A 21,326-nucleotide genomic window follows, 5' to 3' on the forward strand; every position below is an offset into this window, starting at 1 on the left:
CGAGAACGTCTGCTGCAGCGAGGAAAAGGAGGAAAACAGATTATTCTTAGGAAGGCAAACGTGCCACATTCTTGCTGCCGGAGTTTTCTTCCCCTCGCTTTCTGGGGGGGGGGGGGGGGGGGGGCAGAGGAAGGTGACAGAGGGCAGGGGGAAAGAAAGGAGAAAAGTGCTCAGCAGACCAGCGGCATATCCAACATTAAGTGGCCGGTGTTGCTCTGTGTTTGTCTGCTGACGCTCACCTCATCTGCCCTGCAGTGTTCCAGTCAGACTACCTCCCAGAGCGGCCATGAGAGTCCTCCTAATAATCTGCATGTCAGGTAAGAGTCCTCCTAATAATCTGCATCGTATTCCTCTTCCTCTTCTAAATACTCTATTTCAGATCATTTATTTCCATACAGCATTATGGAAATCGATAATAAAGGAATGTTGTAATCATTCATTCATTTATCTTCTGAACCGCTTTGTCCGTTACCGGGTTGCGGGTCATGCTGGAGCCTATCACAGCAGTCTACGGTTGAGAGGCGGGGTATGAATATATATATATTTATTAGATAGAATGTTAGAGTACAAGTACAGTCACACAGTAGCATGTATTACAGTACAAATAAAGTCAAACATCCTGTCTAAGAGGAGCATTTCAAAAAAGCCCTTGCGGTCTTTTTTCCGTTGAAAGTCCTTCGTACATAAATCATCCACAATTAACAATACAAATTTGACAATACAAATAAAAATAAAACCAATATTCAATAACTCAATTGATGCAACGTAACATTAGAAAAATAAAAATAAAATGATTTTACACCGCCGATGCAAACTAACAATTAATCTAAAATAAATTACACCACTGATGCAAAATGACAATGAATGACAATGGATTACATAAATTACAATAAATTACTAAGGCAATTAATATGTGCAACGTAGGTGGACAAAAAAAGGGGGGGGGGGGGGTTGATCCGGAGAGAGTCGTGATGACTATCTCCATTTCTGTCCCCCTAAAAGGTGTATTTTTAGGGCCGTTTTGAAAGAGGCCAAAGAGGTGCATGTTTTGAGGGCGGGTACACCCTGGACAAGCCGCCAGTTTATCGCAGAGCCAACACACACACAGAGACCTGCACCACCAAAAACATGCAAATAAGGCTAAATAATCTACACTAAAAGTCAATTACATTATTGAGTCATTTCACAAATATAGTTTCTCTTCAAAAATGGCAAAAAAAAAAAGGTTTTACGCTCAATTTTAACGTTTTTCCATTTTCCTGGTTTCAGGCAGGGAACAGTTGTGGGCAAACATTACACCATAGTCGCTTTTAAACAATACTGTTTAAATAAAAGACACGTTCTGGTGGAATAGATGCGGTAAAAGGCCCACTCATTTCAGTTTCCTGGCTCTTCCCCGCGGCCCCGCTGTTACACTTTGTTGTTTTTTCTTGTTTACCATTTACGGTTACTGGCAGCCACAGGGGGCAGCACTCATTAGAGAGGCACTCAGTACAGCACATACCTCTGCTAAGGCCTGACAGGCCTTTTAATTCAATTCAAGACATGTGTGCTATCCATCCGCCCAGCCATCCGTCCGTCCAGCCATCCGTCCATCCAGCCATCCGTCCATGGCCGCATGTAAAGCTATGTAAAAACCCAGATAGAGAAAAAAAAGATCAAAGTGTCAGGAAAGCTTAAGATGAATGATCAAGTAGGTAATTTAAAGTTATTTTTTTGCAATGAATTCAGCTCTTGTGCTTGATGAGCATCTTCTCCATTTTCTCCGTTACGCTCGCATCTTCCAGAGAGAGCCCGGTGGATGTGTTCTGTTTCACTGTTTCACTCATCGCCCGCCTCCACTAATCCCTTGATTGTTCTGAATGCCAACAGTTGTGCTGCTTGCCCAGGCCCAGTACCAGGAACCCTTCCCGTTTCTGGGTGAGTTCACCGAGTGAACGTTGCTCCTGACCGCCGCAGCTCGCCGTCGGTTCGTGTCCGAGCGCTGCACGCCTGTTCATGATTTCTCGCTGCCATCTGATGCGTCACCGAGCCTCGAGGACTTCCTCCCCCCCCCCCCCCCCCCATCTGTTGTTTACCACCCACAAAGCCATGCTGTTAATCGCACTTTGACCCATCTGCATGTTATTATTTGTAAACGTCTCACACATGGAGTCCTGAACGTTGTTGTTGTTCAGCTCGGGGTGCAGCTACTCTGTTTCATGGCCCGTGTGTTTGTTTGGGAGTAACTGGCTCTTTCGTCTTGTCTCTCCTGCTTATTTTCCGACCTCACAGAGGACTATGGGCCAGATTATTTCCCAGGTAAAGTATTTTCATCACGATACGAATAGTTCTTCATGACTATTTCATCATCAGTGCCTTTTTAAATAGTGCCTCTTGTTTAGATGGTCCAGAGTCTGACAATCATGAATCTCTCCCTGCAACCTACCAGCAGCAGGTGAAACTTGAGCCAGTGATCCGTCCAGAAAAATCAGGTACACGTGCTGAATGCGCGCTCCGGTCTGGGTCACGATTCTGTGTCGACAAAACTCTTTTATGAATCTGCTTTCCGTGTGGTCACCAGAAACCGACTTCGAGACAGAGCCCACCGAGCCCGGCCCCCTCGGTAAGAAAACGTAAACGAAATCACAAGAATCAGTTGTTTGGAGACGTCAAAGAGGATTTGTTTTCGGCCCTGTGCGACCGGTCCAGGGTGTTCCCCCGCCTCCTTCCCATAGTCAGCTGGGATCGGATTGAGGTCGCCTCGTCTTCAAGACGATGAATGATTTGTTTTCCAGATTGCAGAGAGGAGCAGTATCCCTGCACAAGACTCTACTCCGTTCACAAGCCGTGCAAGCAGTGCCTGAACAGCCTCTGCTTCTACAGGTAGGACCTGAAAGCACTCAGCAATGGGAACCCAGCCTTTATCCCAACGCCAACACGTCTCTCAGTTACTCGCAAAAAACACCCAAACTATTAAAAATTATTGGATCACACGTAATCAAGTCTCTTAACAGATTTGCAAAGAGCTAAACATCCTATTGGATCTCATTTATCTGGAACCTGTTGACAGCTTTGAGCGAACTGCTCCTTTAACAGGCCCGCGTCCAGCCTGACCGTGACCTCTGTGCTTTTCATTTAGCCTGAGGCGGGTGTACGTCATCAACAAGGAGATCTGTGTGAGGACTGTGTGTGCACACGAAGAGCTGCTCAGAGGTGGGGGGTTCCCTTGCACCGTGCACTCTGCGCTGGTGCGCTCAAGACGCACACTGAAACTCCTCTTCCTCCCTTTTTTAGCAGACCTGTGTCGTGATCAGTTCTCTCGCTGTGGCGTGGCGGCCCTGAGCGGCGGGTGTTCATCGCTAGGAGGAAGCTGTGGGAAGAGCTGTGGCAGCTGCTGATCAATAACACCGATCCAGGGACGCTGCCTGCCCAGATGCTGCCGGCTTCCAGCTTCACCTCACTTTCACTACTCCTGTGCCAAAAGCACTTGGAAGTCTTTCGTTTCCATTTTGGTCTTTTCACACGTATGGATCACTATAATCCCAAGAACGTTGATGATTGTATGAGTCATTGGTGCTATAAATCATCACACTGGTGCTATAAAAACTATTAGAGACGCACATAAAACTACAGAACATCTTATTTTTTAGCATATTGTATTAATCTGATGCTTTTTGTTCATTGTTTTTTTTTTTGACACGTTACTGTACTTGTGTAGAAAAGCAGTCCATGTCATGATCAACCCATTAGCGGTGCTCACTGTGCACCGACGTCGGACAACACTAAGCAATATCCGGACGGCAACGGTCTCATTGTTTGAAGATCATGAGGTGTGTGTGAAGAGAACAGGCGGGAAGTGACCTCAGTTTTTCTACTCCTGCCACAGGATTTGTGCTAAAATAATCAAGCAGCAAAGCTCATAAATATATATCCCAGTGGCAACAAGTGGTTCAAAGGGCATCTCACAAAATGGCCTGTGTACCACAGCTTTGTAAAACGGTCACTATAAAGGCTGAGAAAAATAAAAAAAACTTTTTTTTTTTGTTATTACATTGATTGAGTCCAACGTGAGACGTCGCCGTGACGTCAGCAGCTCAGTGTGATGACAGACGTGAACGACGTTACACACCGAGTTTATTCTGCGTTTAGTCCACACAAGTTATATTGCTGCTAGTAACCGTTAGTCTGCCAGTTTTTAAGCAACGAGCATGTGCAACTAGTAAAACTAATAACTAATGAAACAACATACATTCAACTGTTGTATAAAAATGTCTCACAAAACCAAAGTCAAATTTGTGCTGAATGTGGCACGCAGCGAGGACGTTCCTGTCCTCGTCTTCCTATGAATGTGGAGGATTCGAGCACATTTCTTTTCCCGCACCACGTCCAGATTCGGTCTGGAAGGGACTGAGCTGAAAGTTTGGGGAGAACTTTTGTGCAACAATCAAACACAGATGGCTGCGAGTGCTTTCGGCGCAGCTATTGAATCGCATCGCTCTGTTGGTACTTCTGCTTTTAAGCTGCTCCTCAGTTTCCTGGCGAGGACATGGGGGACGACAGAGAAGGTTGTCTCCGTTTCACCTCTTGTTGCAGCTGCTCCTTCAGAGTGGACACCTGGAAGCAACAAGGCATAACATGACAAAACTATCGTCTTTAAATTGGGATTAGCTCTGTAGGAGCGGCAGCCCAAGTGGATGCAGAATTCGCATGTTTATTTAAATTGCCGTCAGAAAGTTTATTGTGCTGGGAAAAAAAACATGCAAATAACAAAAGGTCCACTTCCTCTTCCATTCTGTAATCTGGTTGTTGATGTAGGAGGATTATCCATCTTTCCAGTGCAGACATTTCTCGTTTAAATACCATTTATGGTCCATCTAAGAGGGAAAATGAGCTGCTCGGCGGAGGTCTGCGCTCTCAGAGTGCATTTCTAGTTCCCTATTTTTTAGAACCGAGATGATGATTTAACCCGAGAAGGACTTTTGCTAAAGCTGCGAGTACCTGCTCCTCCAGGCCTTTGACCCGCTGGCGATGAGCTCGCTCTCTGGTGCCCAGCGTTCGCTCCATGTCTCTGAAGCTGGACCGCAGCCGTTCAGATTCCCGCTGGACCTCGTCACGCTGCCTCAGCAGACCCTCACACTGACTGTGAGACTGCTCCATGTCAGCCAGCTGGGTCTGCTCAAAACACACACACACACAAACACAGTGAGAGGGGGTGGGGGGGCAACCGAAATGTTAACAAAAAGCAAGCTGCCAGGAAGTTTGTTTAAATGTCGGCAACCATGTTAGAGGCTCTGTGGGGACATAAAACTTGTTCATGTGTTCAGATGCCGTGGAATAATACTTTCTGCAAATAGTGCCCTGGGAGCATTACAAGCCATTCTGGGACGCGGCTCCCAAACAGTTTCCCTACTGTAGGGAACAGTGTGGACTGAGGAGCCCATGCGAAGAGGAGACAGACACTATTTTAAGTTGTTGTAAAAAAAATAATAATTGTGTAAATTAAAATCCACCGGGGAAAAGCAAGGAAATGTGAAGAAAAATTATACTGATTCTTTGGCGGCTTTAGGAGACACGACTGGGAGAAATCTGGGAAAGTGGATCAGCTCCACAAAACAGGCAAAATGTAGGCCGACTGGAAAAGACTGACCGAACTCACTCGAGTTCTACATTAAATCCACAGCTTTTTAAAAACCCAGTCACTTCCTGACAAATAAACAACAACGGCCTGTTGTTCACAAACACATCTGTGATTTTCTCCGGCACGGAGACGAATGGCTGGTGACCTTTGCAACGACACCTCCAGGCACACGCCTTGCAGGTCTTTGTTGCACGGCGCGTACGAGCTCCACGTCTTTCTCGTCGCTCGCTGCTCTCGTTTGGGAATTGTTGCTTTAACTGGTAAACATTTCTGCAGCCTTGGAAAGGTTTGGATACATGAAGAGGAATAAACAGTTCCAATTCAGAAAACCACATGAAACCTACCGTGGCTTTGTTTATTGACTTGTTCGTAGCATGTCCGGGGTAAATAAAGAACAACATAGTTACGGCTGTTGCTTAGCATCACAACAACTTGGGCTATCCGAGCACCCCTCAGTCTTTTTTGGAGTCGTCTACGGTGGGAGGAATGCAAAGGGGTCGGTTGTAGGATTCGGATAATGTGCACAGCAAATGAAACCAGAATTACTCAACCCTCCAACAACTTGAAGGTCAATCGACGGTATTAATCTGTCCTGTAAAAGCCTCTGCCTGCGTCTTCTCCTCCAGCAGAGGTGTGAAGCATCTGAGAGAATAAGCTTGGTGTGACTTCTCAGAGGGTTTAGCATTTAGCTCAGATTTGTAGTTAATCTGTTGCAGTTCTGATGAGTGTGCCCCCCCCCCCCCCCACCTGCAGTATCAGCATCTGCTGCTGCGCCTCCTGCACCTCCTGCTCAGCGGCGTTCAGAGAGCGATCCAAGCGGCCTTTCTCTGCAGACAGCCGCATGCCGCTTTCCTCCGTCTTCAGCTTCTGGCGTTCGACCTAATGAAAAGGAGCATTTCAGAAAACCTCGTCACCAATTGAACTGAAGTGCAGCAGTTAGAAAGCGCTGCAAAGGAGAACATTAATATCTAAAACGCATTGTAAAATAACAGATCAACAGTTTTGAATTTTCATAGAGAAATTTAAAATATGGACACAATTAAAATAATTATTGCAGTTCAGATGAGGATTCAAAAAGCTGACAATTCTTTATTTTGAGTATGAAGACACTTCTTCTGTTGCCTGCATCCATCACCTGGGCAGAGAATGAGCGCTTTTAGCGACAAAAACCGCAACAGATTAGATTTGTGTACAATAATCAGCATTTCCTGTGGCCTAGCAGGATCACAAAAATTATTTTGCACATCCTTCGATAGTTTTTGCACACCAATATTTCTGTATTTCACCAAAGTCAAACTAAAGTAAGCCACAATGGCGTGAATGAAGACGGTTTCACTGCCGTGCCGACCTTATCCAGCGTACTCCTCAGGGCGTTCTTGTCCTTCTCGAGTCTCACAGCCTGCCTCTCTGCATCTCTCTTCTCGTTCTCCAGCAACGCGACTGCTCGCTGCAGCCCGCGCAGTCGCTCCTCGACAGCAGCCCGCTCCGTCTGAGCCGACTGGACGCCGTGCTGAGCCTCCGCGAGGCTGGCCGAGCGCTGACGCAGGGCCTGGTGGAGACGCAAAAGACGCGAGTCTGCAGACTGCCGCAGATGTAAACACTCGTGTTTGAAATGTTACATAAATCCAGAGAGCTTTGCTAAAGATCAGCAGGTGGGCAGATTGGGTGGCATCTCCGGGTGCAGACGTTCGGTGATCCGTCTCCTCACCTCTTGAGTGCTGCCGAGCTCAGCCTGCAGCTCCTCTCGGCTCAGCTCGCTCTGGTTGAGCTCAGTCTGCAAGCTTTGCGCTCGCTCACTCAGGCCGGCCATGTTCCTCTTCCCCTCCATTAACAACGCCCTGGTTTCATCCACCCGTTCCTTATCGGTGGAGATGATCCATGACATCACGGTGCAGCGACACCTTCCACAGCCTTTAACGTCCTTCCGTCTCACTCACCTGCAGCAGCTGTTTGTCCTGCTCAGTCACGCTCAGCGTTTTCTGCAGGGCAGCCAGACGGGTCTGAGCGCCGCCGTGAGAAGCGACGGCTTCCTGGAGGCTCTTTCTGAGGGAAGACGTCTTCTCTTTGAGTAACGACTCGTCCTCCTGGGCTTTGTGCAGAGCCTGGCTCAGCCGCTCCACCTCTCTCTGGAGCAGAGATGCACGAGCTTCTCCTTCCGCGACCTGCGGAGAACAGAAGTCCAAACGATGCGCGACGCAGTCAGCAACGCAGCAAAGAGGAAGAAGCTTTGCATTGTTGGACGCGCAGGTTAGGCAGCCGCTTCCAGGTGATGTTTTAGCAAGGTTTTTTTTTTTTAAATGTCTGCTATGGTATATCAGACAGCGGCTACAAAAGTTTGAGAATTAAACAATTGAGAAACAACTGATTGCAATTTTCCAGAGACGAACGGAGCATCATTTGTTTCATTTAAAAGGATTTTAAACCACAGATGGCAAATCATTCAATTCATCACTTGTCATGAATTAAACCAGACATTTCTTTGTTACCAACCGTTCCTCTAGCGCTCTGGTTTGTGATCAAATAGCGAATAAAACAGAAGATTTCCATTAGCTTCAAATGCAGTGGTAATTAGAAAATGACAAACTAGTACAGTATAGTGAAGTTTATACCGGCACGTAGCACGCAGACCTGCGTCATCCAATCCGTGTAAATATTAAACCACCTTCCAGGTTCCATTTTAAATGTTGTGCCTCACATTTACCTTTGTTGCAAGGTAACCTGACTTGTTGTGCACTCGCTACAGAAAATCCAGAAGGTTATAATGGTCATTATTTGGAATGAATTGAATGACAGACAAAATATAAACCTCCCCTCCTCCATAATTTGGAACAAATGATTTAATGTTCTTATCATCTAAATAATCTCAGGAACGTGTGACGAAATTAATCTGCTCTGACGCCACCGGATGAAGCACCGGAACGTGAACTGAAAACGACTCCCCGCCAGCCGGCTGCACCTGCTTCAGCAGAGCGTCGTGGCGCTCCGCGGAGGTCTGGCTCTCAGCCTCCCGGTCTCCCAAACTCAGTCTGAGTCTCTGCGTCTCCCCCTCCAGACTGCGCCTCCCCAATTCCACCCTGGTGGCGCGGGTTTCGGCCGCCTCCAGAGCCTCCCGCAGACGCCTCCTCTCCGCCTCCAGGCGCGTCTCAGCAGCGCGCTGTTTATTCAGCTGATCCTGCACAGATTGTGGGGAGACAGAGGTCGCCTTAAAAAGTAGATCAAGTTTTTAAAAAGCAGGCTCCCAAGTTGCAAACGGCAAATCAGTCCCCAGATCACCAAAGTGCTGATGTAATGAGACAAACAAGCCTCTTTTTTCTTTGTGTTCTTGCTCCTCGTGTCCAGAAGGTGAGTTATTTTTAAAGGAACTGGCCTAACAAACAGTCGTATGGAGAGCGGGCATGGGGCACGACAGCAGGCCCACCACCGTGTGTGTGTGTGTGTAGCATCTGTTGCTATCGCTCCCCGACGGGTTCCGCTTCCGGGCAGAGCTCGCGTTGTTGCACGCTGCCATATGGTGAACATGGCAGGGCAGCAGTCACGGTGTGCACGGAACATACGTGCATGCAAAGCACAACCTCGCGTATACCTGCGCATGCTTTTTATCCAACTCGGACGTCTGCAGCGCTCGCTCGACATCCTTCACCCTGTCAGACAGGGATCTCCTCTCTCTGTCTCCTCTCCTCAACGCCTCCTCCTGCTGCTGGAGGAGAACCTGAGCGCTGGCTAGACGGTCGTCCAGTCCGCGTCTCCCTACGGTTACGCACATGAATCAAAACGCATCAGATCGTCGAGTCATTTGTTTTAGAGGATTTTCTTCTGACGCGATGCGGATAAGTAAGCGTCACCCTCTTGATGTTCTTGCAAGGCGTTCTGTAGCTGAGTCAGCAGGTTCTGGGCAGAATCTCGTTCCCCCGTCAGCTTGTCCAGCTCCTGCTGCAGGACCCTCAATCGACATCTGGCGTCCTCCTTCAATCAGCAGACAACCAAGCACGGAGCCACATGAATGTGGAAATACGGTGTGATTTGCATGGCTAGATTCTGTGTGATTACTGCGGAGTTACCCGCTCTCGCTGGGCTTCCCGCAGCTCCTGGAGGAAGTCTCTCAGATCGCTTCGGAGCGCGTCGGGATCCAGTTCCGGATGAGAGAGAGGGAGCGGAGTATTCCCTCTCTCGGGAGACGCAGTTCCTGAACCTAAGGTGTTGTCAGGGGTGCTTATTCGTATCTCTGTAAAAAAAAAAAAAAAAGTACATGTAAAATGCTGCAAGATCCCTTTAAATAAAGAACAAATAACTGTTTTTGTGTGTTTTCGGTTAGTATTTCTATCAATCCATCAATCTGTCTGTCAAAAGAAACGCAAAAGTACAGAGAAAAACAACAACAACAACAACAAAATGTCAATAAACACTCATTTTAGGAATTAAAATAAAATGAAGAAAATTGCCGGACAATAAAGAGAGAGTTTTGATAAGCACATATATATTTCATCAATCCTACTCTGCGGAGCTCAAACTGAACCTCTTACCTTTTGGAGGCGACAGTGAGGGCCGCAGGGGGGAGGAGCTGTTGTGGCGTGACACGCTGCCTGGTGTAGGGCTCCCCCCCGGGCTCCTCCCCCGGCCCCCTCTACCCCCGGCTCCAATGCCCAGTGTTCTCGTGAGCGCAGACTGAATGCTGCTCAGGCGAAACTCCAGGTCCCTCCTCCCGGCCTCCGCCCGGGTCAGCTCCGCCTCCGTGGCGGCCAGGCGGCCCCGGGCCTCGCTCAGCAGCAGATTGGACTGAGCGGCGGCGTCCTGAGCCGCCTGAGCTCGCAGCGCCAGGTTCTTAGCTTCATCCTGCAGCCTCTTCTCACAGCCGTGCGCCTCCTGCAGCTTAGCGGTCAGTTCTCTCTCGCACCCTTGCCAGCAGGACTCAGACTCCAGCAGGCGCTTCACAGTTATGGAAAGCTGCGTTGGGCAAAGAATAAACCATCAGATCAAAGAGAAAGCAAAACGACCAGAGCCTGAACACTTCCTTCCATCCTCACCTCTCTCCTGTGGGCATCTCGAGCGGTTTCCGCTTCAGTCAACTTCTGTTTGAGGGAGAAGACCTCTTTGCCCCTCTGCTCCTCTCTCTGCTCCTCCGTCGCCCAGCGGGCCTGCAGCTCGGCCACTTCCCTTCCCTTCAGCTCCTTCTCTCCATCCAGAACCTTCAGCTGGAGCGAGGAAAGGCACAAAGCGACGCGACGCACTTACTCCGGGAGCAAAAGATGGAGCTGGACGGAGAGCCTCAGGAGGGCTGGAGGAGGAAGAGGCAGACCTGTCGGCGGAGCTCCTGCAGTTCTCTTCGAGCTTCGAGTCGCGACCTTTCAACCTCCCTCAGGCAGCTCCGCAGCTCCGTCACCTCCTTCTGAGTGGAGGCGAACTTCTCCTCCAGCACAGCCAGCCTCTGGCCCTTCTCCTCACACTGTCGTTTCACACTGAAAATCAAAAAACACACACACACATCACAACCTTGGCTTTCCCCCCCCCCCCCCCCCCCCCCATTAAAGAATAATTGCCCCACCCACTGAGGCTTTTACCCGATTCGCTCCATTTCTGCACCTCTCAGGGATTCTCTCAGCTGGCTATTTGACTGGCCGATGGCGTCTTTCTCTTTGGTGGCGTCGGTCAGGCTGCGTCGCAGCTCCAGCAACTCGCTCCTGCAGTTTTCTGCTGCGTCCCGAGTTTGGCTGTGACGTCGCTCAATGTCCAACATGTCCCTCCTCAGCTGGTCTCTGCTGTCCTCGTTGGCTGAGAGAGAAGCTCGACACTGGTCCAGCTGGAGGAGCCGAGCCAGAACAGGTAACGGAAAACAAAGAAATACGAAACTCGTGGACTTAACTCAGCTTGGCAGGAAGGAAGGAAGGAAGGAAGATGGGTCATCATTTATCAATATCTTTATCAATAATAACAATGTGGTGGCAGGTTAGGCCATGTTCCAAACAACACAAGATGAAGCAACTTCTCTTTGGCCTTCTGGCTAGATGCTAAACTTGATTTCATGATCTTCATACTAAAAAAAAAAAGGGGGATGAGAATCACATAAAAATGAAAAGAGACATTTACGGTGGAACCTCGGTTCTCAAACGACTCGGTTTTTCAACCAAAAAAATGTATCTTAAAATGCCTCGGAGGTTGGCCAGATTTTTGAAGTTCAAACACACTAGCAGAGCCGAGGAGAAGGCGGAGTCTACCTCTGACCCGTGGTCATAAGTCTACACCCCCCTAAGCAGTATTAAAAACTGTTCAAAACCTTTTTTACACTACATTTTCTTTTCTATTACGTCGCTGTAATTTAAAACACTTCCAGGATTTCCTGAAATGTTCTTATCCTAAATTCAGAAAATGCAACATGTAATAGTTTTCTTATAACATGTTGCACTTAATGTAATAAAAATAAACAGCAACGGATCCAATGATTGCCACTCGCTGTGGAGGTTGTGTGTTCTCACCTCTCTAAGCGCAAGCTCAGTCCGGCACTGCAGATCAGCACAAGTCACCCGCAGAGTCTGGACCTCCCTCTCGTGAGCAGAAGCCGCGTCCTGCAGCTGAGAACGAAGCTCCAGCAGCTCCGTGGTCAGTGCTCCAACTCGGATCTACGGTTAGTCAGAATGTCAAGGAAGCAAATCTTCCTCGTGCCTTTAGATCATTTAACAACAACAGGTGACAAACTCTGACAGGAAGTGACATCACCTCCTCCTGCTCTTTGTAATGGGCCACTTCTCTGGACATGCGCTCAGCGTCTAGAGCTGCAGCCGTCAGCGCAGCCTGCAGGGAGGACACCCTGTCGGTCAAAAAGGTTTTCTCTGCCTCCTTCAAAGAAAGAGCCTAGATAGAGAAGAGAAAAAACAAAGTTCCAGTAAACAAAGACAGACTTAAAACAGATGTGCCGGAGTCGAGCCGCTCAGCCTCTGGGCTGCATTGAGCAAAACACCGCAGAGAGGCTGGACAACATGGTTGGAACCATTCCGAGGAATCCGATGAAGCAATTAAAGATAATTACAGGACCCTCTTTTAGCCTAAATTGAACTCAACTTCCCTGGATGCCAATAATCATCTACCCCCCCCTACAGCACACAGCCTCACAGAGGCCCGAACCCAGATCAGACCTGCTGCTTCTCAGTCTCCGCCTGCAGCAGACTCTGATCTCTGTCATGATGGAGAAGCCTCAGCTCAGCCCGGAGATCCTCTCTCTCCCCGTCCGCTCTCTGGAGCTGATCCTCCACCTCCTGCTTCAGCCGTCTCAGACTCACGTCATGCTGCGCCTGCAGGCCGTGACGCACGACTTCCTGTGAAACCAGAACAGCAAACAGCGCAAAAGATGGATTCATCAGCAACGAGCACCTTATCAGACAAACACAGGAGACATGTGCGAACCCTCTGACCTTTTCCGAGACAAGTCTCTCCACCTCCTCCTGATGCTCAGAGACGGCCTTGCGTAAAGCCTGCTGGGCCTCCAGCCGTGCAGCATTTAGAGTCTGAGTCAGAGCCTGTTTCTCCTTCTCAGCTTGGGCCAACAGATTCTCTCCATCCGAGCGCAGACGCCTCACTTCAGCTGGAAATCCCATCCAGGAGAATAAAAAAAAAAGAAATCGACCATTAAGTTGAGCTTTGCCCTCCTGCGTCTTGCCTCTCCGCTGCTCACCTGCCACAGCCTCGCAGCGGGCTCGCAGGTTTTGGTTCTCCGTCTCCAGGTGCTCCCTACGCGACTCCACCTGAACAAGTTGTTGCTGCACCTCAAATAAACCGGTTTCCAGGGACTCCCGTTCTGACCTGCAAGGTCACAAACAAACGTTAAGCAGACAGGCTCATTTAAAAACACTAGTAAACGTGTCACTAATAGACAAGGACGAGAACCTAAAAGCAGCTAGTTCTTCCGACAGCACCGCGTTTTCCCTCTCCGATGCCGTCAGCTGGACCGCCAGTGCCGCTTTGTCTCGGGCGAGTTCCGCTCGACTCCGTCCAGCTTCCTCCAAGGCCACCTCGTTCCTCTGGCCCTCCCCTCTGGCAAGACTCAACTCTGATCCCAGAGAGGTCACCTCGGCACAAAGCTGTCGACACAAGACAACACGAATAGGAGGCATTGTTTGCACGGGTTTCTTGTGTTTTCAGGTTGGACCTCGTGATACGAGCCGCCGTGTACCTGGCCGACTCTCTCCTGCAGCTTTATCCTCTCAGCTGCGAGACTCTGGAGCTCCGCCTCCACCCCCGTGTGGCTCAGTTCAACATCCTGCAGTTTGTGGCGCAGCGCGAGGCGGGCGGCCTCCAACTCCAGCCGGTCCTGCTCCAACCGCACCAGGTCATCTCTAATGGTCAACTTCTCCTGCTCCGACTCGCGCTTCTGGATCTGCAGACGGGCCTTTTCTTCCTCCAGCTTAGAGATGGAGCAACGGAGACGGCATCGTGCCCGAGTCACGAGAACACATGACATTCAACTGGATATTTCATTCTACATTTACACACAGTATTTAGTACAGGAGCAGCAACAAGCTCGTCGTCATTTAGAATCCTCGATCTGGACCCGTCTTTTTACTTTCCCGTGTTTGAACTTTTCCTTCTCTGACTTCAGAGAGGGCGTCTGCCAGCGTGTCCCACTTTGTTTGAGAAGAAAAGGCCTTCATACCCTGAGAATGTAAGCGTTAAGCTCCGCTTTGTCCCGAACCAGACCCTCATTCATGCTTCCCATCTTAGCAAGAGAGTCCCTGAGAGATGCATCCTCAGCCTGCAGCTTGCTGAGCAGCAGAGAGAGCTCTGCATTGCTGCTCTCAGCCTGGGGGGAGGGGGGGGGGGGGCGATAAGTGCAATAAGAAGGCGATAAACAGCACAAAAGGAATCTCAGATTAAATGAGAACAAGTTGCCCTCGTCTTACTCGAGACAGGGCTTCGGAGAGCTGGGCTCTCTCTCCCTGCAGCAGGTGCCTCTCGACCTCCCCCTGTTGGTGAGTCTCCCTCGCCGCAGACAGCTGTCCCCTCTGAGCCGAGGCCCGACGCTCGCTCTGCTCCCACTGCTTCTGTCTGAGGCAGAGCAATCAGACCAAGGAACGCCGCTGTGATCGATGTCACGGCGGAGTTAGGTCATGTACGCGTTCCGGGAGGCCGCGTTCAAGCTCTGTCCAGTAGGTTCTAATTCTGTTGCACTTTATTTCATTTTCCCAGCAGTGTCCGTCATGCTTCTGAGGGAAAGCGACTGATTAATATCACTTGTCTGACCGGTCTGAAGTGATCTCAGATATTGTCTATACATGAAGCTGAAGATGTGGATGCCTCCCTGTAAGCACTTTGGATGTGTGGATTTAGTGCCAACATGGGATCCACTTAATCCCCCTGAATTAGCCTACTTACATCCTCTGAGTCTCCACCTTCGCTCTGTCTCTCTCCTGAATGGCGGCCTCCTTCTCCTCCCTCTCGCGATCGCTCGCCCGCTGCGCCGACGCCGCCGCCAGCTGAAGCTTCTCGGACTCCATCTGCAGGATCTGGTTGCTGCTCTGCGCCGTCTGCACGGCCGTCTCTAAGCTCGCCCTCTCGCTGTAATGGTTCCCGGGGCGCGTGTGAAGGGGGAACCGTATATTTGTGACACGCCACAGCATTCAAGCAGAGATCGCAGCAGGTGACGTTACCTGGCCAGAGCGTCCCGCTCCTGCTTCAGGCGGTCCCTTTCTCTCTGCGTGGTCTCCTTCTCCCTCTGAGCGGCGTCCCTCTCCCTCTCCACAGCTTGGTGTCTCTGCTCCGCATCTCTTTTAGCCAAATCGCCGTCGGAGATCTGCTTCCGTAGCTGCTGTGCGAGGGACTGTGTGGAGAGGAGCCGGCCTCGAACATCCTGCAAACACAAAACCATCTCGTGGCGTCCATCCATTTCGATAGCAGGCGTTTTACGCACGCTGATTTTGATTGTTCTCTTTTTACCTCCGCCCTGACGCGTTGATGGTCCAATTTGGTTTGTAGAAAGAGTAAAAACTCTTCGTGGTTATGCCTTTAATTATCCAGAGGGTGGTTTTTAAAAGTGTTTTATGTCATTTTTCCTTCATCACAAACCAATGCACTTTATTATCTGCCTCAGATTTAAAACCATCAGCAGTATTATTGGCCTAATCTGCTTCGAGCTCCATTTAGCCAGGATCCAGATCAACCAGGATCCAGATCAATCTGGATCCTGACCCCCCTCCCGAACCCTGACCATTTATTGTGCAGTTACATGCACCTATGCCAAAGAAAAAGGCCCATCTCCCAATGAGATAGAGTGTAAACAGGGTTTTCCCTGACCTCATTCTGGATCAGATCCAGAAGACATTTTTTTAAAGCCTCCATTATAAGTAAATGGGAAAGATTTGCTTTTGTATCCAGAAGGGTATTGGCGTCTCTCAAAATAAAATGAGATCTAAATTAGACCAAGACCCATCTTCAGATTATTTTTACCATCAAGATCCATCCAGCAGTTTTACCATAATCCTGCTAACAAAAACAACAACAAACAAACAAACACCTGCAGTTGCAGCATCCTGTTTGTGACTGCAGAGCGCAGAGCAGACAGAGCCGACTCAGGAAGAAGAGACTCCGAGGAAGATCCAGAGGGGGAGGCCGACCTATGAGGAGCGGAGGAGCGGCGAGGGGAGGAGCCCAGGATCAACGCTAGCAACGGAGCCCCAGAGCTGTCCTGATCGGCCTCCGACGACGACTCGCCGTCCGACGAAACCATCTTCGAAATAGAGGAAATAAATAACACAAATAAGGGGCTTGCTTCTTGATGACATCGAACGCAGTAAACCTGTGCATTACCCGAGCGATGTCCCGCAGAGACGCCAACAACGTCTTCAGATGAGTTTTCATCACCTGCATGTCCGTCTCCTCGTGACCGCTCCGCTCCTGAGAGAAGGCAAACTAAATGGAGCTTGGACGCCAAGAGGAAGACGACTGATTATTAAACCCTATATACTCTTAAAAGATGAGGGTTTTTTTTTTTTTAAATCGTCGTCAATAATTGTATATAAAAAACACACAGAATAAATCCTTCATCCAACACTTTCTGACTTCTTAACCGTTCGTGGCTCTCTGCCAAAGAAACATCCTTAAAAACCAAGTCGATATTGTAAACTTAAATTTAGAAATACGTCTAAAAAGATAAAGATCACTTTAATTAAAACACAATTACCATTTTCTGGAGTGTATTTTAATCTGTGGGTGCATACACTAGTGTGTGTTTCACAACAGAGGGTGTGTCTGTGGGGATTTATCAAAAACCATCAAAACACCTCAAGCCTCCTCGTCAGTGCAGCGATTTCTCCGCCTCTCTCTTCCATCTGCCCCTTTAGTCTCTCGCCCTCTCGTGCCGCTTCTGACCACCTGAAAGATGCACCGATGAGGAGAATTCAGTGCGCCTCCATAAAACCACGGTTCACCGGCATCACAGTCACCGACCTGATGTTGGCCTCGCTTCTTTCTGCCTCCGTTCTGGTCTGGAGAGCCGCCATGTCTGCCGCCCGTTGCTCCACCTGAACCCGGAGGGCCTTCTCCTGCTCCAGGGCGAGGACAGCTCCTCCCTCCTTGCTGCTCAGCACAGCGGACAGATTTGCACAGGACACCTGGGCGGAGTGGGACGCCCGAGCCAGCTCGTTACGCATGTCTGACAAGTCCCTGCAATCGGAGGCGGGTTGACGGACAGAAGCGACGGTAACGTGATCGTACCACCGAATCTGGTAAGCTGCAAACCGTAACGCAGGTCGAACGTTTGGCAAAGACGTGGCAAACCTTTCAGCGGCGCTCTTCATTTCACAAACATGCCTCCGAAATCCGACCACTTGCCGCCACAGCATCAGCATCCGACCGTGCTCGCTGCTGAAATAACTGTGGAAGGACTGAGACAGAAACGACAAGCAGATCATCTTCCCACGTTTCCTCAATCAAAGCGGAGCCATCTCAGCAGCATTCCTCCTCCTCCTACCTCCTCTTCTCTCCTCCAGTCCGACTCCTTTAGCTCCAGTTCCTCCCTGGCTTTCGTCCAATCAGCAGTGAGCCTGCGGATGTCCTGGCTGAGAGCCTCGTTGGCCAAACTGACCTGCTCGAGCTGCTCCCTCAGCATGGCGTTCACCGCAGACAGACCGCTGCTCCTGAGAACAAGACAGAGGAAACGGCAAAGCGGGATATTAAAGCGGAACGCGCGGCGCAGAGGGCCCGACTGCAGCTCCGCGCCGCGATCCTGCACACCTCTGCTGTTCTTCCTCCAGACCGATTAAAGCATCCTCCAGGCTTCTGCTCGGTTCATCCTGATGGCGGCCATTTGATGTTTCACTTTGATCCTGAAGGAAACATTTGAGAGATTAGTTCTGATTTTGGTTCCTACTGTTGGAATGAATGAATGAATGAATGAATGAATGAATGAATGCCACTCACACTCTGATGGTGCTTCTCCGTGTTCGAGGACTTCTCCTGCAGCGCCTGCTCCAGATCTCCACACCTCTTCCTGTACTGAAGCACCTGAAGCAGCAGGAACACCGGCGCTGACTTTTCATCGCTCGGACGACGGCACCCAAGATCAAGAGTAAGAGCAAGCAAACCTTGGCCTGCAACTTCTGCACGAGTTGCGCCTGCCTCTGCTGGCCCTCCTGGTATGCAGTGAGTTTACGCTTGTAGGTCGCCTGCTCCTCATCCAACCTCCTGCGCAGATCCATGTTCTGCTGCGCGAGGCCGCGCGGCTCCAGGGAATCGTGGGCGACGGCTCCGTCTCCCATCTCGAAACGCAACGCCTGTTCCAGCTGCGGGCGCGTCAGACAGAGGCCGAGGGTTAATGCAACGGGGAAAGATCACATCATACACACCTGAAGTATCGGGACACCCGGTCCTTGCCCCTGCAGGAATTCTCATGGCATCCGATTTAAACTTTAAAGGCCTTAAAGGAGCGTTAATTTGCAGCTTTAACAGCTTCCACTAGAAGATTTTGCAGTGTTTCTGTGAGAATTTTGGACCGTTCATACAGAAATTCATCCGTGAGCCCAGGTTGGTGTGGCGAGAAGGCCCGACGCCCAAACTGCGTCTTTATGGACGTCGCTCTGTGCTCTGGGGCAGTTACACGCAAGGACATCTTAATTACTATACAAGACGGTGGGTCTGATGGGTAGCAGAGAACATTCCGTTAAACATGACGGGATAATAATTAACACTTATTTCTTTAACAGAGCTTTCTTTTGTTTGTCTTTACAGATCTGCGCGGTTTCTTTTCTTCAGCTGAAAGTGAGATGTGACGTCCATCCACCTCCCCACCAAAGCCCCCTGTTTACAGTCACCCAGGGTGACAAACACCATGGCAACATCACACTTCAGCTCATACCAGACCCCATCACCAGGGAGACCAGCAGTTCTCAGACAATGAGGGAACAAAAAAAATGGTGAAATGAGAAAAGGAGCGCAGCGTCCCGTCTGGATGGACAGAACCTAGAAAGTCTTTTCTTCTACTCGTCTCTCACTTTGTCTGCATCCAGTTCATCCTCCACCTCCAGCTGGACTTGCGTTTCCGGTGACTCTCCTTACCCGCTCGCTTATCGCTCCGTACTTGATGGCGAGCTCGTCCCGGTCCGCCCGGCTGAGCGCCAGCAGGTCCTCCAGCCTCGCCAGCTCCCCCTGCAGCACCCGGTTCTCCTCCTGGAGGGACATGACCGAAGAAGACATGGCCCCGGCTGGAGAAGGGGGGGCGAGAGTTAACGAAAGAAAAGAGGACACCGTGTCAGGAGAGGGACGTGGCGGCTCCTCACCGTCTTCAGTGAGGTTCTTTGTGACAATCTCTCGTACTCTGGCTGGCAGACACGTGGGGGGGGCATCAGGGGAAGGGCCCCGGAGCGTCAGCCTCTTCTCCTCCGACAGAACGCTCTCCTCCAGCCTCTGTTGTAAAAAAAAAGAAAAAAAGAAGCATATTACTATTGCTGTTTGCCTTTGAGACATTTTGAAAGCACGTAACAGAAATGTCCGTCCCCTGTACGGAGACAAAGACAACTCAAAGATGAGATGAAGCGCTTCAAAAAGATGGCAGGTGTCCTAACTTCACTCCGTTCCACAGCGTAAACGACAACGGGAACAAGCACTGCAGCTTTGCTGGACGCGAACATCGTTCACAGCTCCTCCAAAGACGCCACAGCAGCGATGGGGGGGGGGGGGTGGACCTCACCTGGATCACAGACTCCAGTTTGTTGGAGTCGGTGTCTGAGTTTTCCGCGGCGCTCATTGCGCAGATTCAGGTAGTTAAAAAGATTAACTCCGCGTGAACGTCTTCAAAGATGACCTGACCCACGATGGCTTCCCAAAGGTAAAGAAAAAGGTTGGATGCGTCTGGAGCGGAGGAGCAGAGGAGGAGCGGAGCGGAGCGCCTCCTCCTCCAGTACAAACAGGCAGAGATTGACAGGATTAGAAGGGTTTTAACAAGTACCACCCCCCCCCCCCCCTCATCCTCCTCCTCCTCCTCCTCCTCCTTTATTTCACCCTCACTCCTCTCAGACCTCAACAACGACTCAGCTTGTGTTTGTCATTCATGTAATTTTAAAACTACTTCATGAACCTCCAACAAACTGCTGGAGCGCTGCTTCGGTGATTTATCCATAAAGCTTTAATTTTATTTTTTTAAATGGTAAAAACTTTACATGAATTTAACGGAAGTGTGGCTCTCATTTTTGACACGTCTTGTAAACTTTATTCCTATTTCTTGAAGAAAAAATATGCACGTAAAGTGCGGCAGGAATGACGTCAGAATGTGTTGACGTGACTGCATATCTGTGTATAATCACTTTATTTAGTGATCACTCTATCTACCTCAGGTTCGTGTGGCATTTTGGTAAAATGCTGGTAAGGCTTTCAAAAAATATAAATTTGAATTGGTTATCAATTTTACAAAAAATGCAAAGAAAAGTTTAAATGTCATAACATTTGGTGTGATTAAAATGTGATTTGATAGATGCTTCCTCTTCCACGTCAGAAGCATCAATCTGTTGCGCGCAAAGAGGGAACCGAGTCTTCTGCGTTTTTATTTCATGAAAACCGCAACAAACCAGATTGAAATGTATTAAATCCACGCGAAGGACACACCCAAAGTCTTCAAAAAGTCAGTCAGCGCGTCGAAGCAGCAGCGATTCAAACACAAACACAAACACGCCGCCGTGGAGACAAACCTCGACACGCGTGGACGGATGTGCGAGACTGTCAACACGCACGTCTCTGATCAACAGTCTCACCTGCACGGATGAGTCTCCGCCTCCCCCCGCGTGGGTTTACCGATCACAGGAGCAGAAACACCCCCACGGCGGCGATCGATGCATCGGGAGCCGCTGTTGTCTCGTTCCCGAAAGCTCCTCCATGCTTTTTCCGGGGAGGGACTTCCGGTCGGTGAGAGCAGCGCGCGCGCGCTGTCTGTCATCATGTCGGTGGGCGGGGCTCGTCAACATGCAACCACGACCCGCCTCCTACTCGTTTGTGTTTTTAGCATGTAGCGAGCTACCTGAACTATCTACAAATATTTCGCGTGACGCTGGTAAACAGGAAACAAGTGTTTCCGGATGTCTCCCAAAACACACCGAATAAAGCCCTTTCATAATAAGACTCGCCTTTTCAGACAAATGTAGACAGAATACTGTCATTTCTACAATAATAATAATGTACACTATTTAAGATTTTAGAAGTTTTACTTAGTTTACCTTTTGGCCCTCATCTGAGATCATTT

At 49.6% G+C, this 21,326-nt stretch overlaps 2 protein-coding genes across 2 annotated transcripts; one reads left to right on the forward strand and one right to left on the reverse strand.

Annotated features, from left to right (window-relative positions):
- The first annotated feature begins 265 nt into the window (after positions 1–265).
- LOC137916718 (microfibrillar-associated protein 2-like) lies at positions 266–3,380 on the forward strand. The gene is made up of 8 exons (XM_068759690.1): positions 266–317; positions 1,873–1,920; positions 2,275–2,301; positions 2,385–2,474; positions 2,564–2,605; positions 2,778–2,865; positions 3,122–3,195; positions 3,277–3,380. Exons 1-8 carry the CDS (start codon positions 287–289, stop codon positions 3,378–3,380), a joined length of 504 nt encoding a protein of 167 aa, XP_068615791.1. The 5' UTR covers positions 266–286.
- Positions 3,381–4,236: 856 nt separating this feature from the next.
- Positions 4,237–19,841, reverse strand: LOC137916717 (rootletin-like). The gene is made up of 37 exons (XM_068759689.1): positions 19,785–19,841; positions 19,375–19,501; positions 19,154–19,299; positions 18,184–18,381; positions 18,020–18,103; positions 17,834–17,925; positions 17,571–17,736; positions 17,378–17,484; positions 17,048–17,263; positions 16,882–16,972; positions 16,409–16,495; positions 16,116–16,328; positions 15,253–15,452; positions 14,978–15,160; positions 14,506–14,650; positions 14,259–14,405; positions 13,779–14,009; positions 13,493–13,686; positions 13,281–13,408; positions 13,021–13,190; positions 12,745–12,924; positions 12,329–12,463; positions 12,088–12,231; positions 11,176–11,414; positions 10,914–11,073; positions 10,642–10,809; positions 10,141–10,561; positions 9,679–9,842; positions 9,463–9,583; positions 9,204–9,367; positions 8,577–8,792; positions 7,558–7,782; positions 7,329–7,478; positions 6,969–7,169; positions 6,368–6,499; positions 4,981–5,154; positions 4,237–4,596 (listed from the first exon to the last, which is right to left on the reverse strand). Exons 1-37 carry the CDS (start codon positions 19,839–19,841, stop codon positions 4,510–4,512), a joined length of 6,063 nt encoding a protein of 2,020 aa, XP_068615790.1. The 3' UTR covers positions 4,237–4,509.
- Positions 19,842–21,326: the final 1,485 nt, after the last annotated feature.

The sequence above is a fragment of the Brachionichthys hirsutus genome, unplaced genomic scaffold, assembly GCF_040956055.1.
Source record: "Brachionichthys hirsutus isolate HB-005 unplaced genomic scaffold, CSIRO-AGI_Bhir_v1 contig_1448, whole genome shotgun sequence".
NCBI classification, from domain to species: domain Eukaryota; kingdom Metazoa; phylum Chordata; class Actinopteri; order Lophiiformes; family Brachionichthyidae; genus Brachionichthys; species Brachionichthys hirsutus.

Coding starts and splice junctions, on each gene's coding strand:
- LOC137916718 (XM_068759690.1), top strand. CDS start 287: ATGAGAGTCCTCCTAATAATCTGCATGTCAG. Junction 2,475..2,563: donor GATCCGTCCAGAAAAATCAG/GTACACGTGCTG, acceptor TGTGGTCACCAG/AAACCGACTTCGAGACAGAG. Junction 2,606..2,777: donor CACCGAGCCCGGCCCCCTCG/GTAAGAAAACGT, acceptor TTTGTTTTCCAG/ATTGCAGAGAGGAGCAGTAT.
- LOC137916717 (XM_068759689.1), bottom strand. CDS start 19,841: ATGAGCGCCGCGGAAAACTCAGACACCGACTCCAACAAACTGGAGTCT. Junction 17,926..18,019: donor CGGAGAAGCACCATCAGAGT/GTGAGTGGCATT, acceptor TGTTTCCTTCAG/GATCAAAGTGAAACATCAAA. Junction 11,074..11,175: donor GCAGAAATGGAGCGAATCGG/GTAAAAGCCTCA, acceptor TTTGATTTTCAG/TGTGAAACGACAGTGTGAGG.